Consider the following 18,572-nt stretch of genomic DNA (forward strand, 5'->3'; position numbering starts at 1 on the left):
CTCCTGCATCTGGATCGCCGTGCTGTGCTCCCAAGTATAAACCCACAGAATGAAAGAATCTTCTGTATCTTAGGATTTAGGGTGCGAGATGTGCCTGTGTACCTGCTTCCCAGGTGTGCATACAAGAAGAGGATCTGACAGATGAGAGATCAGCTTGCTCTCTTTGTTCTGTTAGCAAAGTGTGGGAGGCCTGGGTCTGTGGTGTTTAGAAGCGAATGGGTTGAGACTCAAGACGTTTAGTCTCAGCCTCATGATCTATGCTATACGAATGATACAGTATCAGAAATGCATGGGCTCAGAAAATATGCTATTCAGAGAGCCTTCCTGGGGAAATAACCCCTGAACAGATACTTCAGAGCATCAAAAGATGAACCAGAAATCAAGAACTCAAAACAAAGGAATCAGGGGATAAAAAGGCCGGTGAGCATCCTTTGGGGCATCGACAGAAGCCCTATTCAACTTGTCCCAAAGCTCCAGAGGAGAATTTCCATCTCAGCAAACTGTCTCTGTGAAGTACTTTGGCTGCCTTGTTCACAGCTGTATTCCCAGGGCCTACAACAGTGCCCAGCACATAACAGGTGCTCAGTATACATTTGTCATAGAACAAACTGGTGACATCAGTGAACTGGCAGCCCTGTGGATGGGATGTTTGTGCCTTTTCCAGTGGCATCTGGATGTTGCTTCAGTGCAGGTAAGTCCACTATAAACTGTAATCCCTCATTAAGCCTCTTCTTCGGCAAGGTCTTACAAACCACAGTCACAAGCCCAATTAAATGCCACAACTCAGCAGAAAGCACTAACCCATGCCAGGAAATGTGGCTGCTAGGAAATACGGCAAGATGTTTGTGTTGTTGTCTTTCTGTGGTGGGCGATTTTCTCCCCTACATTCTACTTTTCTGGGTTTTTTTCCCCCCTGGGTTTCACTTTAAAATGAAAAGCAATGAATACTACACCACATCTCCAAATTTGGTGTTTGGGCATCTCTACAGGAATTCTCCTATGTGATGTCTAGGCACCTCTTTGGGTGTTGAGCATCGTAGGGATCTAGGAAGCTTGTTATGGGTTGAAATTTACCTCCCTCCAATTCATACATTGAAGTTCTAGCCCCCCCGTACCTCAGAATGTGACCTTATTTGGAAATCGGGTTATTGCCAATATAATTAGTTAAGATGAGGTCATACTGGAGGTCGGTGGGCCCAGACTTCAGCGCGGCTGGCGTCTTTAGGAAAAAGGGAAATTGGAAGACAAACACGTGGAGAGAATGCCACGTGAATTTGAGGGCAGAGATCGGGGTGATGCTTCTCCAAGCCAGGGAATGCCAGAGATTGCCGGCAGCCCACCAGAAGAAGGGAGAGAGAACAGATGATCCCACACGGCCCTCAGAAGGAGCCAAGCCTGCTGACACCCTGACCTCAGACTTCTAGCTTTCAGGACTGTGAGATCAAGCATTTCTACTGTTTCAGCCACTCGGTGTGTGGTCCTTGGTTACAGCTGCCACAGAAAAGTAACAGAGCTCTTCGCCTGCCTGGCGGCTTTCAGCCCTAGGGCTTCTGCACTTCATCTTGTCCCGCTCTGTCTTTCCGTCTGTGTCTGGGTGGAGCTGACGGGGTCTTTGGTGGCTAGGAGTGTAGACTCCCCTGGACTGGATGGGGGAGAAAGCAGCAAGAGGGAGGATAACCAAGGGGTAGGGAGGCCTTTGCCTCGTGGTCAAGGAGTCTAAAGTCCAAAGTGGATTTTGGTAGAAAAAGTGAGACAAGGGAAGGAGACTGGGGCTGGATATTAGGGGAGATGTAAGTTGGAAGTGGGAAATCAGATTTGCAGTTGACAGGATTGGAAACAGGTGGAGAAGTGAAGGGTGAGAGGGGAGGAGGGAGCAGTTTGGGGTGAAGGCCATGAAGAATGTCAGGTGCTTCAGGGACCTGATTTCAAAGCTCCAGTCGATAGCCAAGGGGACATCCTGGTGGCTTCAAGGACACAGGTAGGACTGGGAGACCCTCTGTGTCCATTTCTGTGAGTCGGCATTTCCCTCCAGGTATCCTCTTTCTGCCCTCAGACGTGCAGAGCCAACTGTGGTTGCCTCCCATGGCAATGAAGCACCACAGGAGTGATGCTTGGAGGCCTTCCTGGAAGTGGGAGTTGGGAAGGCAGTTTCATGCAGGGCGGTGTAGGGCGATGGTCAAGAGCCCAGGCTCTGGCCCTGTGTTACAGTGTTGTGACCCCAGGAGACCTGTGCCTTCGTGGGAAATGCAGGGACCATGCAGTGGACAGGAGCTGGCCTGATACCCTGGGTTAGCATGGCCCACCCAATTAGGCTGAGTCCCTGGGAGTCTGTTTGCACAAAAAAGTGGTTCTCAAACTTGAGCATGTATCCGCATCACCTGGGGTGCTTGTGAAAGCACAGGTAACTGGGTCACACCCCAGAATTTCTGACGCAGTAGGACAAGAATTTGTTTGTTTGTTTTTTTTATCAAGTTCCCAGGCGATGCTGATGCAGCCAGGTTGGGGACCACATTTGGAGAACCACTGACAAAGAAAAATGTTCCTTGGGGTAAACTGGGGAGAGCCGTGGCTTCCTGGTGCCTCCTGGGGACATTGCATGCATGGGAAGTGAGACTGGGACCTACCTGATCCTGCTGGTTGGTAGGACCAACTATCTCACTCTCTGTTGTAGTCAGAGATCCACAGGAGGGCTCAGGGATGCTGCTGCCGCCAGTGACCATGATAGCTAACATTACATAGATCTTACGATGTACCAGCCAGTATTCTAAGGACTTAACCTATATAAACACATTGAGTTCTCATAACAAACCTTTGAGGCAGGTACTCCTATTACTGTCATCATTTTCACTTTACAGATGAGGACACTATGGCACAGAGAGGTTCAGTAACTTGCCCAAGGTCACACAGACTGTAGTTGACAGAGCTGGGATTTGATCTGGCAGTCTGAATCCAGAGTCCATGTTCTTCTCCTACATTAATCCCCTGACCTCTCAGGAGAGACGGGGCAAGAAATGACCCTAGTGACATTGGCCATTTCATTTGGCCTCTCTTTGCCCTCATTCTCACCTCAAAAAAGGAAATAGCATTTCCCATCTTAGATGAGAGAAATACCTTTACATTTTAAAAACAAAAGCTGTCAGGATTAATTGGATAACAGCTGTCAAATTCTTGCTGCTCCTTAGAGGCTGGTAAGAGAGGAGGAATAATTATGGTGCTATTTTCTATGCAGACCCTAGTACATTTGGGGGAGTAAATAAGTATCTAATGATATTCTTGGTGATTACCAATGATTGAAGGGGGACTGCTCACGTCAGCAGAGAGGCCTCACTGAGGTTGGGCCGTAGAGAGAGACTTCACCTTTGATGGTGGGTGGCCAGAGCCCTGTTGTCCCTAAGAGAGGTACACAGGGTGTGGCCCAGGGTAGGAGGGAGCCTCCTCCAGCAGGCTAGCATACTTGCCAGCCCTGGATGGAGAGACGGGGCAGCACCGCTGGTCCACCTGCCCAAGTTTATGGACCCCTGGCTCATCAGGGCTGGCAAATAGAGACCAGCTAGGCTGGTGGTTCTCAAAGTGTGGCCCGTGGATCTGCTGCATCAGCTTCACTTAGAAACTTGTTAGAATTCTCAGGCCCCACCCCAAACCTACTGGGGGTGGGACCCAGCCATCTCTCAACAAACTTTCCAAGTGATTCTGATGCATGCTTCACTTGGGGAGCCACTGTTTTAGAGAAAAATAGCACTGACTTTGGAGCCAGACACACCTAAGTGTGAATCCTGGCACTGCTGCCTTCTGGCTGTGTGACTTTGGACAAGTCACTGCACCTCTCTGAATGTCAAGTTCCTCATCTACACAGTGAGGCTGGGAGGTTAGAGAGGTGGTTTGTAGGGTACTTGTTCTGTACTTCCAATTCCTTCTAGTCCCACCACAGTTTAGAGACTGTCTTGTTTCTTGACTTTGAAAGAGTCTTAATTCATCTGCTGGGAACATGCTTTCTGCACCCTCTTCACCTGTCTGACACCTATATAACCATAGGCCTCAGCGTGGGGTTTATTTGCTCCAGCAAGTTGTTGCTTTCTTTCTTTGTACACCTCCTCCCCCAGATCAAGTCCGGGCTAGATCTCTCTCCGTGTACACGAGGTATCACGGGACTCCCCGCATCCTCACAACTGCCTTTTACCTGGCATCATCTCCGCGGGGGCAAAAACAGTCCTGCTGACTGGTGTTTCTCTAGAGTGTCAGACACATGGCAAGTCTGCAGGTAATATTTGATGTTAGAACAGATTTCACTCAATTTATAAAACGCTTGGTTCAGGGGGGTTTGGGGGAGGAAGCTGGTGAAGAGGTTAGCCTTCATGAGCGGAGGAAACCAAGGCATGGAGGTGCTAGCTGACGCAGGGAGGCAGTGGCAGGGGAGACAGATGGAGAAGGTGAGCCCTAGTGGCTGAGGATTTGAGGGGAGGCTGCTGTGGAATCAGGGTGCAGACAACCTGTAGCACATCTCTACAGGGCAGAGAGCCCATCTGATATCAGCATTAGACAGTGTAATGCCCTCACCTCAACCAACCACCATCTGGTCTGCTGATGAAGGACAAAATGATGTGAGGGCATCTAGCCAGCCCTCACAGTAAGTCCATCCTGGCGTCTCCAGGGCAGGCATTTTGCAAAGCTCAGGGTACCTCTTAACCTAATTTATGTATGTATTTATTTGTTTATTATGGATAGGGTCATGGACCTCTTTGAGAAATAGATGGGCCCTCTCCCCAGAAAAAAGCACAAAAACACAAACCTTCCCCAGTGTTGACCTTGCCACTCTGTGGGAACGTGATGAGGTTGCTTTCAGAATCACACCCAGATGTTGGGCGATAAAAGCGTCAGGTGAGGCCAAGTAGACTTTAACACTTTACATCTCTTCAAGCCTTGGTATTTTAAAACTTGGGAGATAATAGCAATGACCCAATTTAGTAACGTGAAGGCAAGACGGCACTATTTTAACAGGCTTAGTCATTTCTTCATTTTGCATTTTTTCCCTCTTTTCCATTTGTGGCTTTTCCCATTGCACGTACACGAAGTAATAACCTAGTATATTCCATAGAGCATGGCAAACATGCTCTATATAAAACACTGTTGAACATTCTCTGAGTGTAATTGGAGCATAAATGTAACTAATCAAAATATTATCATGCCAACGGATGTGTGAAGAGTTTGGAGATTTAAAAAGTATATATATTTTAGTTCCATGTCATTTCAGTTTAGAGATTTAGAGCTGCAGAAGCAAAGGACTCAGCCCAATGAATGTCAAGAACAATTTGGGGTCTGACAATGTTTCTGGCAGCCCTGTTGTTCTCTTTACTCCTTTTTTTTTTTAAAAATAAATTTATATATTTTATTTATTTATTTTGGCTGCATTGGGTCTTCATTGCTGCACGCGGGCTTTCTCTAGTTGCGGAGAGTGGGGGCTGCTCTTCATTGCGGTGCGTGGGCTTCTCATTGCGGTGGCTTCTCTTGGTGCGGAGCACGGACACTAGGCACACGGGCTTCAGTAGTTGTGGCTCGCGGGCTCTAGAGCGCAGGCTCAGTAGTTGTGGCGCCCAGGCTTAGTTGTTCCGCGGCATGTGGGATCTTCCCAGACCAGGACTCAAACCCGTGTCCCCTGCATCGGCAGGCTGATTCTTAACCACTACGCCACCAGGGAAGCTCTCTCTTTACTCTTAATATGACAGCAGCTTGACAACTGATTTCAGTTTTGTTCTTTCCTCCCACTCATTGCCCTTCTTTCTACCTGCTCCAGCTCCCCAGAGCAAGGCCAGCCAATCCCAGGGAATGTGTGATGACCCCTTGCTAGCAAATACAACACGCCCACTTGTGGTGTGGAGCCTAAGAGCTAAATGATGATTAGAATTTCCTGGGTTTGAATCTTGGCTCTGCTGCTAGCTGTGTGGCCTGGGGAAGGTTACCTAACCTCTGTGTGCCTCAGTTTTCTCATTTGTAAGAGAAGGTTGATATTAGAATTAAATGAATGAATAGAAGTAAAATGTGATAGTATGTGTTTGCTGTTGTTGTTATTAATGAGCAGATGTGACTGATATGGGAAAGGAATTCTTGTGGGAAGATAAAAATGACTGTTTCTCCAGGAACCAGATCCAGGGAAAAGGGTCTCTCCTCCTTCACCCCTTTCCATAGGAGTCTAGTTAGAAAATCCAAGCCAGTCCTGGCTCCTTACTCTCCACTCGCTTAGTCATGTGACTTCAACTCCTTGGAACCGTAGACTTCTCCAGCTGGAGGGAACTTCAGAAGCTCTAGCTGCACACCTGTTCTCCAGGTGAAGAAATGGAGAGAGAATTGCTCACAGAGGCACCATGTGTCTAAGATGGATGCACAGGAAGGGGTCGGAGTCTGAAGGGAGAGTGACATTGTCTGCCCGATAGTTCTGTCTTGACCTGGCCATAGAGTTCTGCGATTTCCCGTGTCAAAGAGCCACTCAGACAAACCCTTAGATTTCACCATTTGTGTGGCTGAGTTCTCATTCTGTCCTGTGTTGGGTTCCATTGCTTTTCCTACAGTAATGCTTATTTTTCCTCCTGGGATGTTGAGATACTACACTGAGATGTTGGGGGAGGCGAGTTATGTAGTTATACATGTGGAGAACCCGGTGTGCTGCGTGGCGTTTAGCTGGGTCTGGTTTCATCATAAGATTATTAGAAGGTCCAAAGGTGTGAACACTTTTGTTTGGGTTTTGGTTTGGGGAGTGAAGGGGAGGAGAAGGTGTTAAAGCGTTCAGATTTGGCTTTTATTCTGCTTTGTCTCCATCATGGTCCTCCTCTCTCCTCCCTCTCTGCTCAGCCTTCTTTTCCTCGCCTGAACTCCATTTCCCTGGTGTCACCACTGCCCTTTCCCCTTCCTTCTTCCTCTGCGCCTCCTCTCCTCCTCTTCCTTCCTGTCTGCTCCTCTGATTTCTCCCCCTTTCCTTATTTCCCCCACTCTCCCTCCCTCCCTCCCTCCCTTTTCTTTTCTCTCTCCCTCTTTTCTTTGCCTTTCATCTTTTTCTGAGTGATGGGGAAGGAATGCAGAGCCCCAGGTACCTGGTCTTTGGGGGAAGGGTCCACGTTGAGAGCCCCCTTCCAGCAGCACCTTCAGATCCAACCACCTGAGTTCAATTCCGTTTTTCAACTGCATTATCCACACCTACATGGATTATCAGATACCTGTTTGTTGGAGGATTGTCTTAACACATTTGCATATGAAATGCTTAAACCCCAACTTATTGGTCTGAATGAATGATTACAGAAATAGTTATTACTTGTTCACACAAACTGACTCTGACAAAAATGTTCACAAGTGTTCGGTGCCTTTGAAACTTCGGGATGTATTTTCTTTGTTCTAAATAGATACTATGTATCCATTAAGCCGTAATTAATCCCTCCCCCCATTTTCTGGTATATTAGAAAGGAAGCACATTTCTTTCCTTTTTTTTGACACATGGTAATTAGAAGGCTTTCATTGATGGTATGAATAATGTCAAATGATATGTTTGTTACCCTGGCTATTGGTAAGTTGTTATGTTTATGATTGACTTAACGATTATTAGTTTTCATGATATTACTGGTAGAACTCTGTTTCTCTTCTACATATATTCTCTTACTTTATGATGCATTGTATCTTTTGACATTTTTGTGCCCCCTGCCCTTTTATTGTGATCAGACAGCTAAACTTCTTCATTCTGGACTTTTAAATTAGGCCATGTGCAGGAGAGCTATAACAGAGGTATGTATAGGGTCAGCAGTGCAGGAATAACTGTTCTCTAGGCGTTAGTGAAAGCCACAGAGAGAATTGCATTTAAGTAATGTAGTGAAGGACCGTGGCTGGGCCAGGCAGTGTGGATTTCAGGAACAGCATCACCTGAGCGAAAACCCAGAAGCAGGGAAGTCTGGAGTGTGTATTAGTTTCCTATTACTGCTGTAACAGCAATTTCTGGAGGTCGGAAGTCCTAAATGGGTTTCACTGGTATACAGTCAAGGTGCCCACAGGGCTGTGTGCCTTTCTGGAGGCTCTAGGGGAGAATCTTTTCTTGCCTTTTCTAGTTTCTGGAGGACACTTGCATTTCTTGGTCCATGGCTTGTTCTTCTGTCTTCAAAGCCAGCAGCATAGCACCATCAAATCCCTCTCTGATTCTGCCTCCTCTGCCTCTCTCATCCAGAATAATCCTTCCATTGCAAGGTCCTCTGATTAGCAGTTGTACTTCCATCTGCAGCCTTAATTCCACTTTGCCACATAAGGTAGCATATTCACAGGTTCTGGGAGATTAGAGCGTGGACATCTTTGGGAAGCTGTTATTATACTTACCATAGAGTGGATGAGGGCTGTGTAGGGGGAGAGTATTCATATACAAGGCAGGAGATAGAGGCAGGATACAGAGGCCTCCAAACATCCCCATGAAAGACTCTGGACTTTATAGGAAACAGGGAGTCCTCCTTTCCTATAAAGGAGGACTTTCTAGGAAGTTTAGGACACATCATGGTTGGTTTTGCATCTCAGGAAGATGGTACTACTTGCTGTTGCATCGGTGAAAGAATTAAGGACTAGACTGATCAGGAAGTTGTTGCAGACATCCGTGAAACAGGCAGAAAGTCCATGACACAGATGTGATGGATGTGAGCTAGGCCAGCGGCTGTGGGAGTGGAGAGGAAGAGGACGAAAGGAGAAACAAAAGGAGGAAGCATCCCCAGAATTTGATGACCGATCAATTGCAAGGGGTGGGAATGGGGCAGCAGATTTTATTCTGTTTCTCAGTAGTCTTTGCCATTTTCTTCTTCAGTCTATCGAGGTCTCCCCACTACATTGAAAACTTTGGGGAATGGGAAGGACGGAAAGGAGCTAGTTTTTGAGGACCTACAATGCAGCAATCATTATCTAGATACGTTATAAACTATTTCATTTAATCTTCATGACCACAGTATAAGATGTATTTTTGTGGCCGTTTTGCCAGAAAAGGAAACTGAGGTTCACAGAGTTTAGGAGATCTATCTGAGGTCATCCAGGCAAAAGAGGAGTAGCTGGGATTCCAATCCAGACCAGGTAACTCTAGGGCTTCCTTGTGTCCTGCATCATCCCCACACACCAGGACTAGGGGGCTCAACAAATAGCTGTTAAATTGCATTTCAGAACTGAGGCTGTGTGTGCAGAGTACCCCTAAAAGGCATCGGGCATTTGGAATGCTTAAGAACTCTCTACCTCCTGGAGGTAACATGAGTTTTTTTTCCCCTCTTAAATAGCTCTTTGAGGAACCACTGCTGTGACCATACAGCTCAGGCACAGTGGGCCGGATTGTCCATGCTGCAAACTGAAACAGGAGTCAGGTAAACCTGACCCTGAATCTTCATTGTGTTTTGTGACTTTGGGCAAGTCCCTTCCCCTTACTGGGATTTCTGAAGTGAGTTGGTTAGAGCAGTTAAGCTCTTATGTCTCACCTGGCTATAGTTTGTTATGCTTTGATGAATAATGTACAGTTTCTAGACCAGCATTACTCAATAGAACTGTCTAGGATGATGGAAATTTTCTCTGTCGTCACTGTACAATACGGTGTCTACTGAGTCCTTGGACTATGGCTAGTGTGTCAGAGTAAATTAATTTTTAATTTAATTAATTTAAATTTAAATAGGCACATGTTGCTATTAGCTACTAAATCGGAGAGGGCATTTATAGACCCTAAAGTCCCTGATTATTGAACAAGCGTAATTGGTGTGTTTATGACTTTCTACCCCTGTAGCTTTGGGCAAAAAGACTTTACCTCTCTCTTCCTCACTGTTCCTTGCTTTAAAACAGGGATAGCATGACACCGTCTCACTGGGATGTGGAAAGATGCTTAGACCAATGCCTGGCATGTACTGAGTTCTCAGTAAACATTATTGACGTCAAACATGTTATAAATTGCATTGGACCCATTATCACCTGCTGCTGACCATTTGTTATGAAATTAACATTTATTGAGTCAAGTCCAGTATTATACGTAACATACACTGAAAACAGATCAACCACAAAACTTGGACGTGTAGCTTTCATTATCCCGTTTTATAGATGAGGACGGTGAGGCCCAGGGAGGTTTATTGACTTGTTCAAAGTGAGGCAACTAAGAAATGACAGAAGTGGGACTGAAACCCAGTTTTCTTGACTATAAATCCAGGACTTGTTACATGCCACCACAGCTGCCTTGGCTGCGGGCAGCATTTGGGTCCCTGCCGCCATCCGCTCCCTTCACGTAGGTGCTGGCGCTGGGAGCTGGCAGGGCCACCGGTCTGCAGGGACAGCTCTGAGCTCTCAGAGCTCCGGGCCCTCAGCTGCCAGTTGCGAGCACACTCATGTAATCTTAATGAACAATGTACAAAGCCATTAAAAACTCAATTAGGGTTTTCTTTTTACTGCTGACGTGAGGAATGCAATCCTGAGGTGCTCATGTGTAAACAATAGCCACCATCTGCTAAGGAGAAGCGTTTTGCCTCCAAAAAGGGGATCTGTGTTGCAGACACATCAATAATAGGGCTCTTATCAAGGCATTATTATGCACGAAGGGGGGAAAAATGCAAAATTTATGGCCAGCCAGAGTACTTCCTGGTTTAATTCCACAGTTTTTGGTACTGTGTATAATAACTGAGGAAACTAATGCTGTTTCATGTTCCTGATCACGCCAGTGCATTTTTTTTGCTGGGGGGGGGGGGGGAAGAAGAAGAAGAAGGGAAGAAAATGTACTTACAGTCTTTCTCTTTCTTGTTTCTGGCTGATCTTGGCATAGTGACAGGCTCATTTTTGATCTCCAGGAAACTGACAGCCCTGGGATGATATTAATTAAGCCTACCTGTTGATCAAAGAGGGCCCCACTGAGCTGCTGATATATGAGGGCTTTCAGTCCCGAACAGTCTCTAAAACGGCAGGCCTGTGCTCAATTCAGAGATCTGGCTTCCTTTCTGGAGGATGTGGCCAGACCTCTGTAAGGTAGACTAGATGCGCATGAGGTCTGTAGATGGCGGGATCCCACCCTTCCCTGAGATACTATGCTTGCCTTGCTGGATGCTGTGGTTTCCTGCCTCTGTGCCTTTGCACATGCTGTTTGCTCTACTTGAAATGCCCTCCCAAATTACCACCAGGCCCACTTCCATGGAAGGTATCCCGACTGGGAAAGAGGAGAGGCTCTCGTATTCTAATGTGTGGAGTTCAGCTCTGTACCACCAGTATCTCTTTACATCGGCTGATCTACACTAACCTGATGGGGCTGACAGTATTCCTGGGAAAGGGATATCAGGAGAGAAAAGAAATTGAGCCCTGTGCAGTTAGGGTATGAGAGTACTGGAGGGAGCCTGTCGCAGGGAGTGACTGCAGGGCCACGGATGGAGGAGGAACTCCATCGTGAAGGATGACGGCAAGTGGAATTAAGAGCTGACCTGTAGGGGCAGAGGTGTTGAGTGAGCATAGACCCTGATGGAGGAGGGAAAAGCCATGTGAGTTTGCGGAAAGAGCTGCCTCTTGAACCTTGTGGACTCTCGAGCCAAAGCAGTTCTATTGTGTGTCCCCTGAGTCCGTCCCAGGGCAGAGAGACAGTACCAAGGACCCACCCATTCGTGGAGACATCACAAATGATGACAAAGGCACATGAGGGATCTGCACCTGGAAGTGCCATGAGGACAAGGGGACTGGTGTCATTAATTGGGGTGCCTTGGGGACTTCTGGAAATACAGAGGGAGTGTTGCTTGGAGCTGGAGTTTAAAGCTGGTCAGGTTCCATTGTCAGGGTTCGTAATGTGCTCAATGATGGGTGAGGTTTCACTTCTATTCATTCTTCAAATTCCAGCTCAGCTTAGTCCATTCCTGGAAGATGTCCTGACCACCCCCCGGCTGAGTTAGTCGCCACTGCCTCTGTGTGTACTCACGGCTGTGCTGCACTCCAGCGAGGCTAGATTTGCTGCATGGTCCACTGATTGCGGCCTCTGCGACTCGGGAGCACCTTCTTGCACGGCTGCTGCCCCCTCTTCACAGTCGAGCTCTGGTTCATCTCATCACTAGTGTCTGGTTCAGAAATTGGGGTTGGGTGTGCCTGTTCGGTGGAACTCAGATCCTCTGCCTGAGTCTTAGCTACAGAGGAGGCTGGAAAAGAGGACATCTTTTTCATTTCCATAGAGGAAATGGGCTCTGCTTAAAAATTTGAGGGGTTCCCCCAGACATAGGAAGGGAGTTCAGATATTGAGTGGCATGTTTCTACTCCAGGTCATCAGTCTACTGAGCTTGGAGGGTGGCCTGAGAACAGCCGCCCGTGGGGGGTGGTACCTGATGAGCCACGGGTGACACGAGGGTTACATTGGCCAGCTGCCCTGATGCGTTTCCACTGCTTAAAGGTGGATCTTGCCTGCCCTGTCCCCAAAACTTACTTTTTTCTGTCCAGATTGGGCGCCAAATGATTCGACCCTACCATTTGCTTTTTATACCGTACTCCCCTTCGAAGACATTCGTGATGGGTTCTGATACCGCAAGGAACCTTCTACCCTCACGTAGGAACGCTCAGATTCCCTAGGGCACCTGCAGTTTAGACAGTGTATAGCTGCTGGCTTCTGATTCGGTCGGTAGCTTGGGAGCGTGTGTGTGTGGTTGTATCAACACAAATATCTGGCAAGGTGCATATGTTACCTTACATGACAAAAGTTGTGATTGACTGAAGGATCTTGCCCTGGGGAGATGGTCCTGGGTTGTCTGGGCGGACCCGATGTACAGGGTCCTTATAAGAAGCAGGCCGAAGAATCAAAGTTGGAAAAAGATGTGTCTGTGGAACTACAGGTTGGAGTGATGCCCTTCGAAGATGGAGGAAGGAACCATGAGCCAGGGAATGCAGGCAGACACTGAAAGCAAGGAAACAGTTTATCTCCTGAGGGCTCCAAAAGGAAAGCAGCCCTGTAACACCCTGATTTTAGACTTCTGACCACCGGAACAGTAAGAGAATAAGTTTGTGTTGTATTAATCCACCGAGTTTTGGTGTTTTAGTTATAGCAGTAATTGGACACTAATCCGGGGTTTAAATCTCGTGTCCCCAAGCCTCCACCTGCTTGGCTGCCGGGCCTCTTTCTGCCCTCCTAAGGCTCTCCCCAGTCACTCGTAAGAATCCTTGGGCATGTTGTGAGTGCATCAGTATAAATAAGATCATTTGCCCGTGTTGCCCCTTTCTGGACTCCTCACGGAAGCTCACTGCCTGCGTGGCGCAGGAGACCCTCACCATGGCTGCTGCTGTGGGTGTCACAGTGTCACAGTACCCCTCCCCTCTTGCGGGGCGGGCGAGATACCGATGCCGCTGACCTCCCGCACCCCGCCACATCCCCAGAGGTTCCTCTCTCACACTCTGTCACTTGGACTCCAGGGCAGCACTGCGCATTCCCCCAGCCTCACCAGGACATTCCTGAGCAGGACTTCTCCTACTCTTCCCACCTGGCCTGACCTTTTCCTCCTTTGCGGGTAGTCTAGGTGGGGTGGGGTGGGATGGGCGGTCATCGTTTTCTTTATTATATATTTTTTTCAGTTTTCTTGTTTATCTCCCTGAGACTTGCACCCAAACACATACCTTTCTGTCTGGTTTACAGGCCAGAGGATGCATATCAGGTCACACAGATCGCCATTAGGGGGTCAGGGTGGTGGTGATGGGCAACATGATTTGTTACCCTAACCCAACCCAACTCTGGCCCCCCGAGACACAAAGTATCTTAATGAAGGTCCAGGATGTTTCTTTCCTTCTCAAGGATTTATTTTTGGAGTCCATTATTTTCATTCTCTTCTTTCTTTCTGCTGCTTTTTACCCAAGGACACTGCTCTTAATGATGTCCCTATATGGAACATCCGGCAGCCTTGCTTAGTAACTGTTATCATTTCTCATGTTATCTCCTTAAATAAAGGGACTTGTAGGAAGTAGGGGCTCTACAGGGATGGCAAGATAATAAGGATAATGCTAGTTGCAGAAATAAACGTCAAATGTTCAACGGCTCAATGACCCAATAATAGTTTATTCCTTGCTTACTTGAAGTCCAAAATGAATGTTCCTAATTGTGGGTGGCCTTCCTCATGGTCATGGTCATGGTCATTCAGGGAACTAGGCTCCTTTAATTGTGGCTCTGCTGTCACTTAGGCTCGTGGAATCCTGTACTTTCAGCTGGTGGATGGGGAAAAGAATGCAGCAGTGATTTTGGAACCTTAATGTGCATACAAGGCACCTTGTGATCTTGATAAAATGCTAATTCAAATGCAATAGGCCTGGGCTGGGGCCTGAGAATCTTCATTCCTTACCAGCTCCCAGGTGATGCTGAGACTCCTGGTCCAAGAATCATCCTTTGAAGGATGAGATAAAAGAGAATGGAGCAGTGGGAGTTGGGGGAGGGAGGGTGGAGGCTGTCTGCTTCTAAGCACCAAGCCTAGAAGTGGTAGATTTTGCACTCAGGCCCCATTGGCCGGAACCTAGTTGCATGTCCTCCCCAAACTCTGAAAGGAAGCTGGGGAATATAATCCAGCTACGTGCCCAGAACAAAGAGGACAGGTTTGCTAATCAACCAGCAATTTCTGCTACATGAAGACTTGGTGGAGGGCCAAGCACTTCCACCAGCTCTGCCTTCAGGGAAATGGCAGCATCCTTTATTAACAATCATGGAGGCAGCAGATGGAGAGAATCGCTAGACTTGCTGGAGTGGATGGATGTTACATGGCTCCATCTCCTCAGTGAGCCTGCTTCGCCACTGGAGCTAGGATGCAAAGAGGGGGAACCTGAGCTGGTGGACGGGAAACCTTCCCGACTCTCGCTGCTGTGGACGCTAAGACCCCTGGTGTGAACTGGCAGGAGGATAGGAGCTTAAATGTCCATGGGGCATCCCAGGATTCTGAGTGGAGAGAGCCAGACACCACTTGTTTCTCAGGCTGTCTTCCCTACCAGTAGCTGTGCCCCACCCTCCCTCTGTGGCCAGAGGCTTGTGGGTCTTGTGGGTCATCACTCATCTGTCCCAGGGGAACCTTCTGGAACCCTGTGGGATGTAGGTCAGCAAACAGACATGGGCATGGATGCCAACCTCCCTCTGTGCCTCAGTTTCCCCCCTGCAGTGGTTCCTTCCTTGCTGCCTCAATTGGGAGTTGGTGATGATTAGAGACAACATCTGACAAGGGACAGCTCTACATGTACCCTGTGTTACTGCCTGGCTCTAAACTAGGAAACTTAACTCTCTTGGAAACATGGGGAAGATACCACTTTCGCTCCACTTTCAGTGGCTCCTACCCCAGGGGGTGGGTGAGTTTTCTGATTGGTGGGATGTTGAAGGTCTGTTAGCCATTGGTTCAAGTTTCTGTCTTTATCACCTTGCTTCTTGTTGGCTCATTTTTGGGATGAGCCCTAGGGATCTGGGTTGAGTTGGAAGGAAGGAGTCCTTGATCATGCAGCTGCTTTTGCATGCTGGTTCAGGGAAGAAAATGCAGGAAGCCTAATTTGTCCTCAAGTCCAAGTTCCTTCCTCTGATCCAGCTTTGTGAACAATAAAGCGGAGATTTTGAACTCTCTCTGTCTCTCCTGTGTCTATTTTTAAATTTGTTCTGAGCCCAGAGGAGACAGGCTACAAGTGACCAGTACCCTCTAGAGCCCCGACAAGATACGGATTGCCCAGCATTTATTATCTGCAGCGATTAGTCTTTTGGGAATTAGGGTGAGAGAATGAGGCTACTTATAGCTACTGAAGTGGCTCATCTTGGTTGAGGATGAGTGGTCTTAAGGTTTCATGCCAACTGAAGATTTTAGTGGCTAAAATAAGATTTCAAAACAGCAGTGGTTTTCTAGGTGGGAATATTCATTCCAGAATCACTTGAGTTTATCTACTGTGTGTTTTTTTAATATAAGTTTATTTATTTTTATTTTTGGCCGTGTTGGGTCTCTGTTGCTGCGCGGGCTTTCTCTAGCGGCGGCGAGCGGGGGCTGCTCTTCGTTGCGGTACGCAGGCTTCTCATTGCGGTGGCTTCTCTTGTTGTGGAGCACGGGCTTCAGTGGTTGTGGCATGCGGGCTTAGTTGCTCCACAGCGTGTGGCATCTTCCCGGGCCAGGCATCTAACCCGTGTCCCCTGCATTGGCAGGCAGATTCCCAACCACTGCGCTACCAGGGAAGCTCTACTGTGTTTTATGATGCAGTTTATTTCATGGAATCATAAGACTCTAAGTCACGGAGTTTAGCCCTCCCAGTTGATTGTGAAATTTCCTTAGAAGGCTCCTCAGTTTGTCCAGGCTCTGTTTAGCCACCTGCGGTGGTGAGGAACTCACTTTGTCTCCCAGGCAGTCCATCCCGTTTTGCATCCATTTGACTTGTTAAAAGGTCCTTTGAACTGAAATGTGCCTCCCTGTGGTTTCTTTCATAAGTCTGGTCTCTCTGGTGACCTTCATCAGTGAGCCATTGCCCCAGTAATGCGCGTAACAAACCGAGAGGAAACTCAGTGGCAAACAGCGGTGTGTGTTTATTCTCACATTTCTGGGTCTGAGCCCCCGTGGTGGATCTGCTGAGCCAGGTTGGGCTCCTTAGCTATGTGGCTGTGCTTTCAGCCGTGTGGGTGGCTTGGCTTGGTTCTTTACTATCCATTGAGTTTAGTTCTCTCCCACACGTGTCTGTCCTTGATCCCAAGCTGAAGGCGGCAGCAGCTACTTGGGGCACATTCTTCTCATGGAAGGTGGCAATAGTGCAAGAGGGCAAGCCCAGCTAGGCAAGCACGTTTCAAGCCTCATTCTGTTAGTCGCCTGTTGATCAAAGCAAGTGGAGCCCAAAGTCGTGGGACGGGGACGGGGACATGCTCTCTGCCTCTGTTGGGAGGGACTGCAAGGTCGAAGGTCAAGGGCATGGAGCCAGGGAGGGGTGAAGAACTAGAAACAACCATTTAATGGTCAGAGCAACTCCAAAGAGGCTCACTTCCTTTCTAGGAGATAGGCTTTTCCAGTGTTTGAAAATAATAGTCATGTTTTCTGCAAATAGTAAAAATAACATAAACTTTGAGGTTGAAGAAAATCTGGGTCTCATGCCTCTCTGTCTGAGGGGTCCAGGGCGAGTCACTCAGTCTTTAAATAAAATGAAAACTCGCCTTCTCCCAGGGTCATTCTGAAGATTAAATTGAACAATATATAAATAAGACAGTAAGCATCACACTGGTACCCCTTAAGTGCTTAGCAAGTATTACTTACCCTCCATTCCATCTTTCAGTTGGTTCTCAAATTTTTTCAAGGTCTTCTTCACTTAGTTGAATATACTGTACTTTTTATATGTCCTCCTCTGATATATTCCTTGTACTAATGCAAGGCTCCAGGTGGAATATGTTAAAACAATACCTGGGTGCTGTAGAGTTTCTGCTTCCGTTGAGACAACCCAAGCTCAAATGAGGTTATATTTCACTTCATTTCACCCACGGAGGTTGCAGTTAACTAAATTCCTGAGTTTTTATTCCACGCTTCCTGTTGGAGCTACTGTTTTTAATATTTGCTGTTTTTTTTTTTTTTCCTGTACGTGTTTATAGACTGTTTACTTTGTAGAATACTTCGTGTATGTTACCATCTCTTAATTCTTAAAACCACCTTGGTGAGTAGGATTTTTTATTCCCAGTTACAGAAGAGAGAGGAAATACTCCAGAGAGGAAATGTAGGTTTCTGGGGATCAACCATATCCTCCTAGAGGGAGTGGATTTCTGGCCACTGTGTTTACAGGTGTGACTGATTTTCAGAAGGATTTTCTTTCTCTCTCCTTGTCTCTACGTCCCTCCCCCTTGGTGGGTCTCCAGGATCCTTCATGATGGTGAACAGCTCTGGGAGGGCCTCTGGCCAGAAGGCGCACCTTCTCCTGCCGACCCTGAAGGAGAATGACACCCACTGCATCGATTTCCATTACTACTTCTCCAGCCGCGACAGGTCCAGCCCGGGGGCCTTGAATGTCTATGTGAAGGTGAACGGTGGGCCCCAGGGGAACCCTGTCTGGAACGTGTCTGGGGTCGTCACTGAGGGCTGGGTGAAGACAGAGCTTGCCATCAGCACCTTCTGGCCACATTTCTACCAGGTATGCTGTTTTACCGTAGTTTGATTTTTTTTTTAAATTAATAATCTATCTATATACCTCTTGCCCTCTTTAGAGTTTAGGTCTAGAAAGGACTTCATTTACTCACTTGTTCAACTCGTGTTTACCAAGCTGCTTCTCCTAACCAGGCTCGGAGGATACAGAAGAGATCCTCTACAGCCCCTGCCACCCTAGAGATCGCAGTCTGGAGGAGGAAACTGATTGATAAATAAATAAACACTTAGAATATAGTGGGATGCATGTGGATTCCACAGGATGCTGGAGGAAGCTAGCTATTGAAGCCTTCTATACAATAATTTCTTATAACAATCTGATGAGGGAGATACTATTATCATGCCTGTTTTATAGATGAAAAAATTAAGGTTCAGAAAGATGAGATAACTAGTCACATATTGCCCCTGAGGAAGACGATGTCTGGGGGCAAGACAGTTAGGATGGCTTCTAAGAGGACCAGGCAGCTTAGGCTGAGTCTTGAAGATGAATAA

The 18,572-nt window shown here is 47.4% G+C and overlaps 1 protein-coding gene across 1 annotated transcript in view; it reads left to right on the top strand.

Annotated features, from left to right (window-relative positions):
• The window catches only part of PTPRT (protein tyrosine phosphatase receptor type T), a 776,830-nt gene that overhangs the window by 69,739 nt on the left and 688,519 nt on the right, over positions 1–18,572 (top strand). Inside the window, exon 3 of the mRNA XM_032606064.1 lies at positions 17,798–18,069. Coding sequence (XP_032461955.1) covers positions 17,798–18,069 — 272 coding nt within the window. The remainder of the gene's footprint in view (positions 1–17,797; positions 18,070–18,572) is intronic.

The sequence above is a fragment of the Phocoena sinus genome, chromosome 15, assembly GCF_008692025.1.
Source record: "Phocoena sinus isolate mPhoSin1 chromosome 15, mPhoSin1.pri, whole genome shotgun sequence".
NCBI lineage: Eukaryota > Metazoa > Chordata > Mammalia > Artiodactyla > Phocoenidae > Phocoena > Phocoena sinus.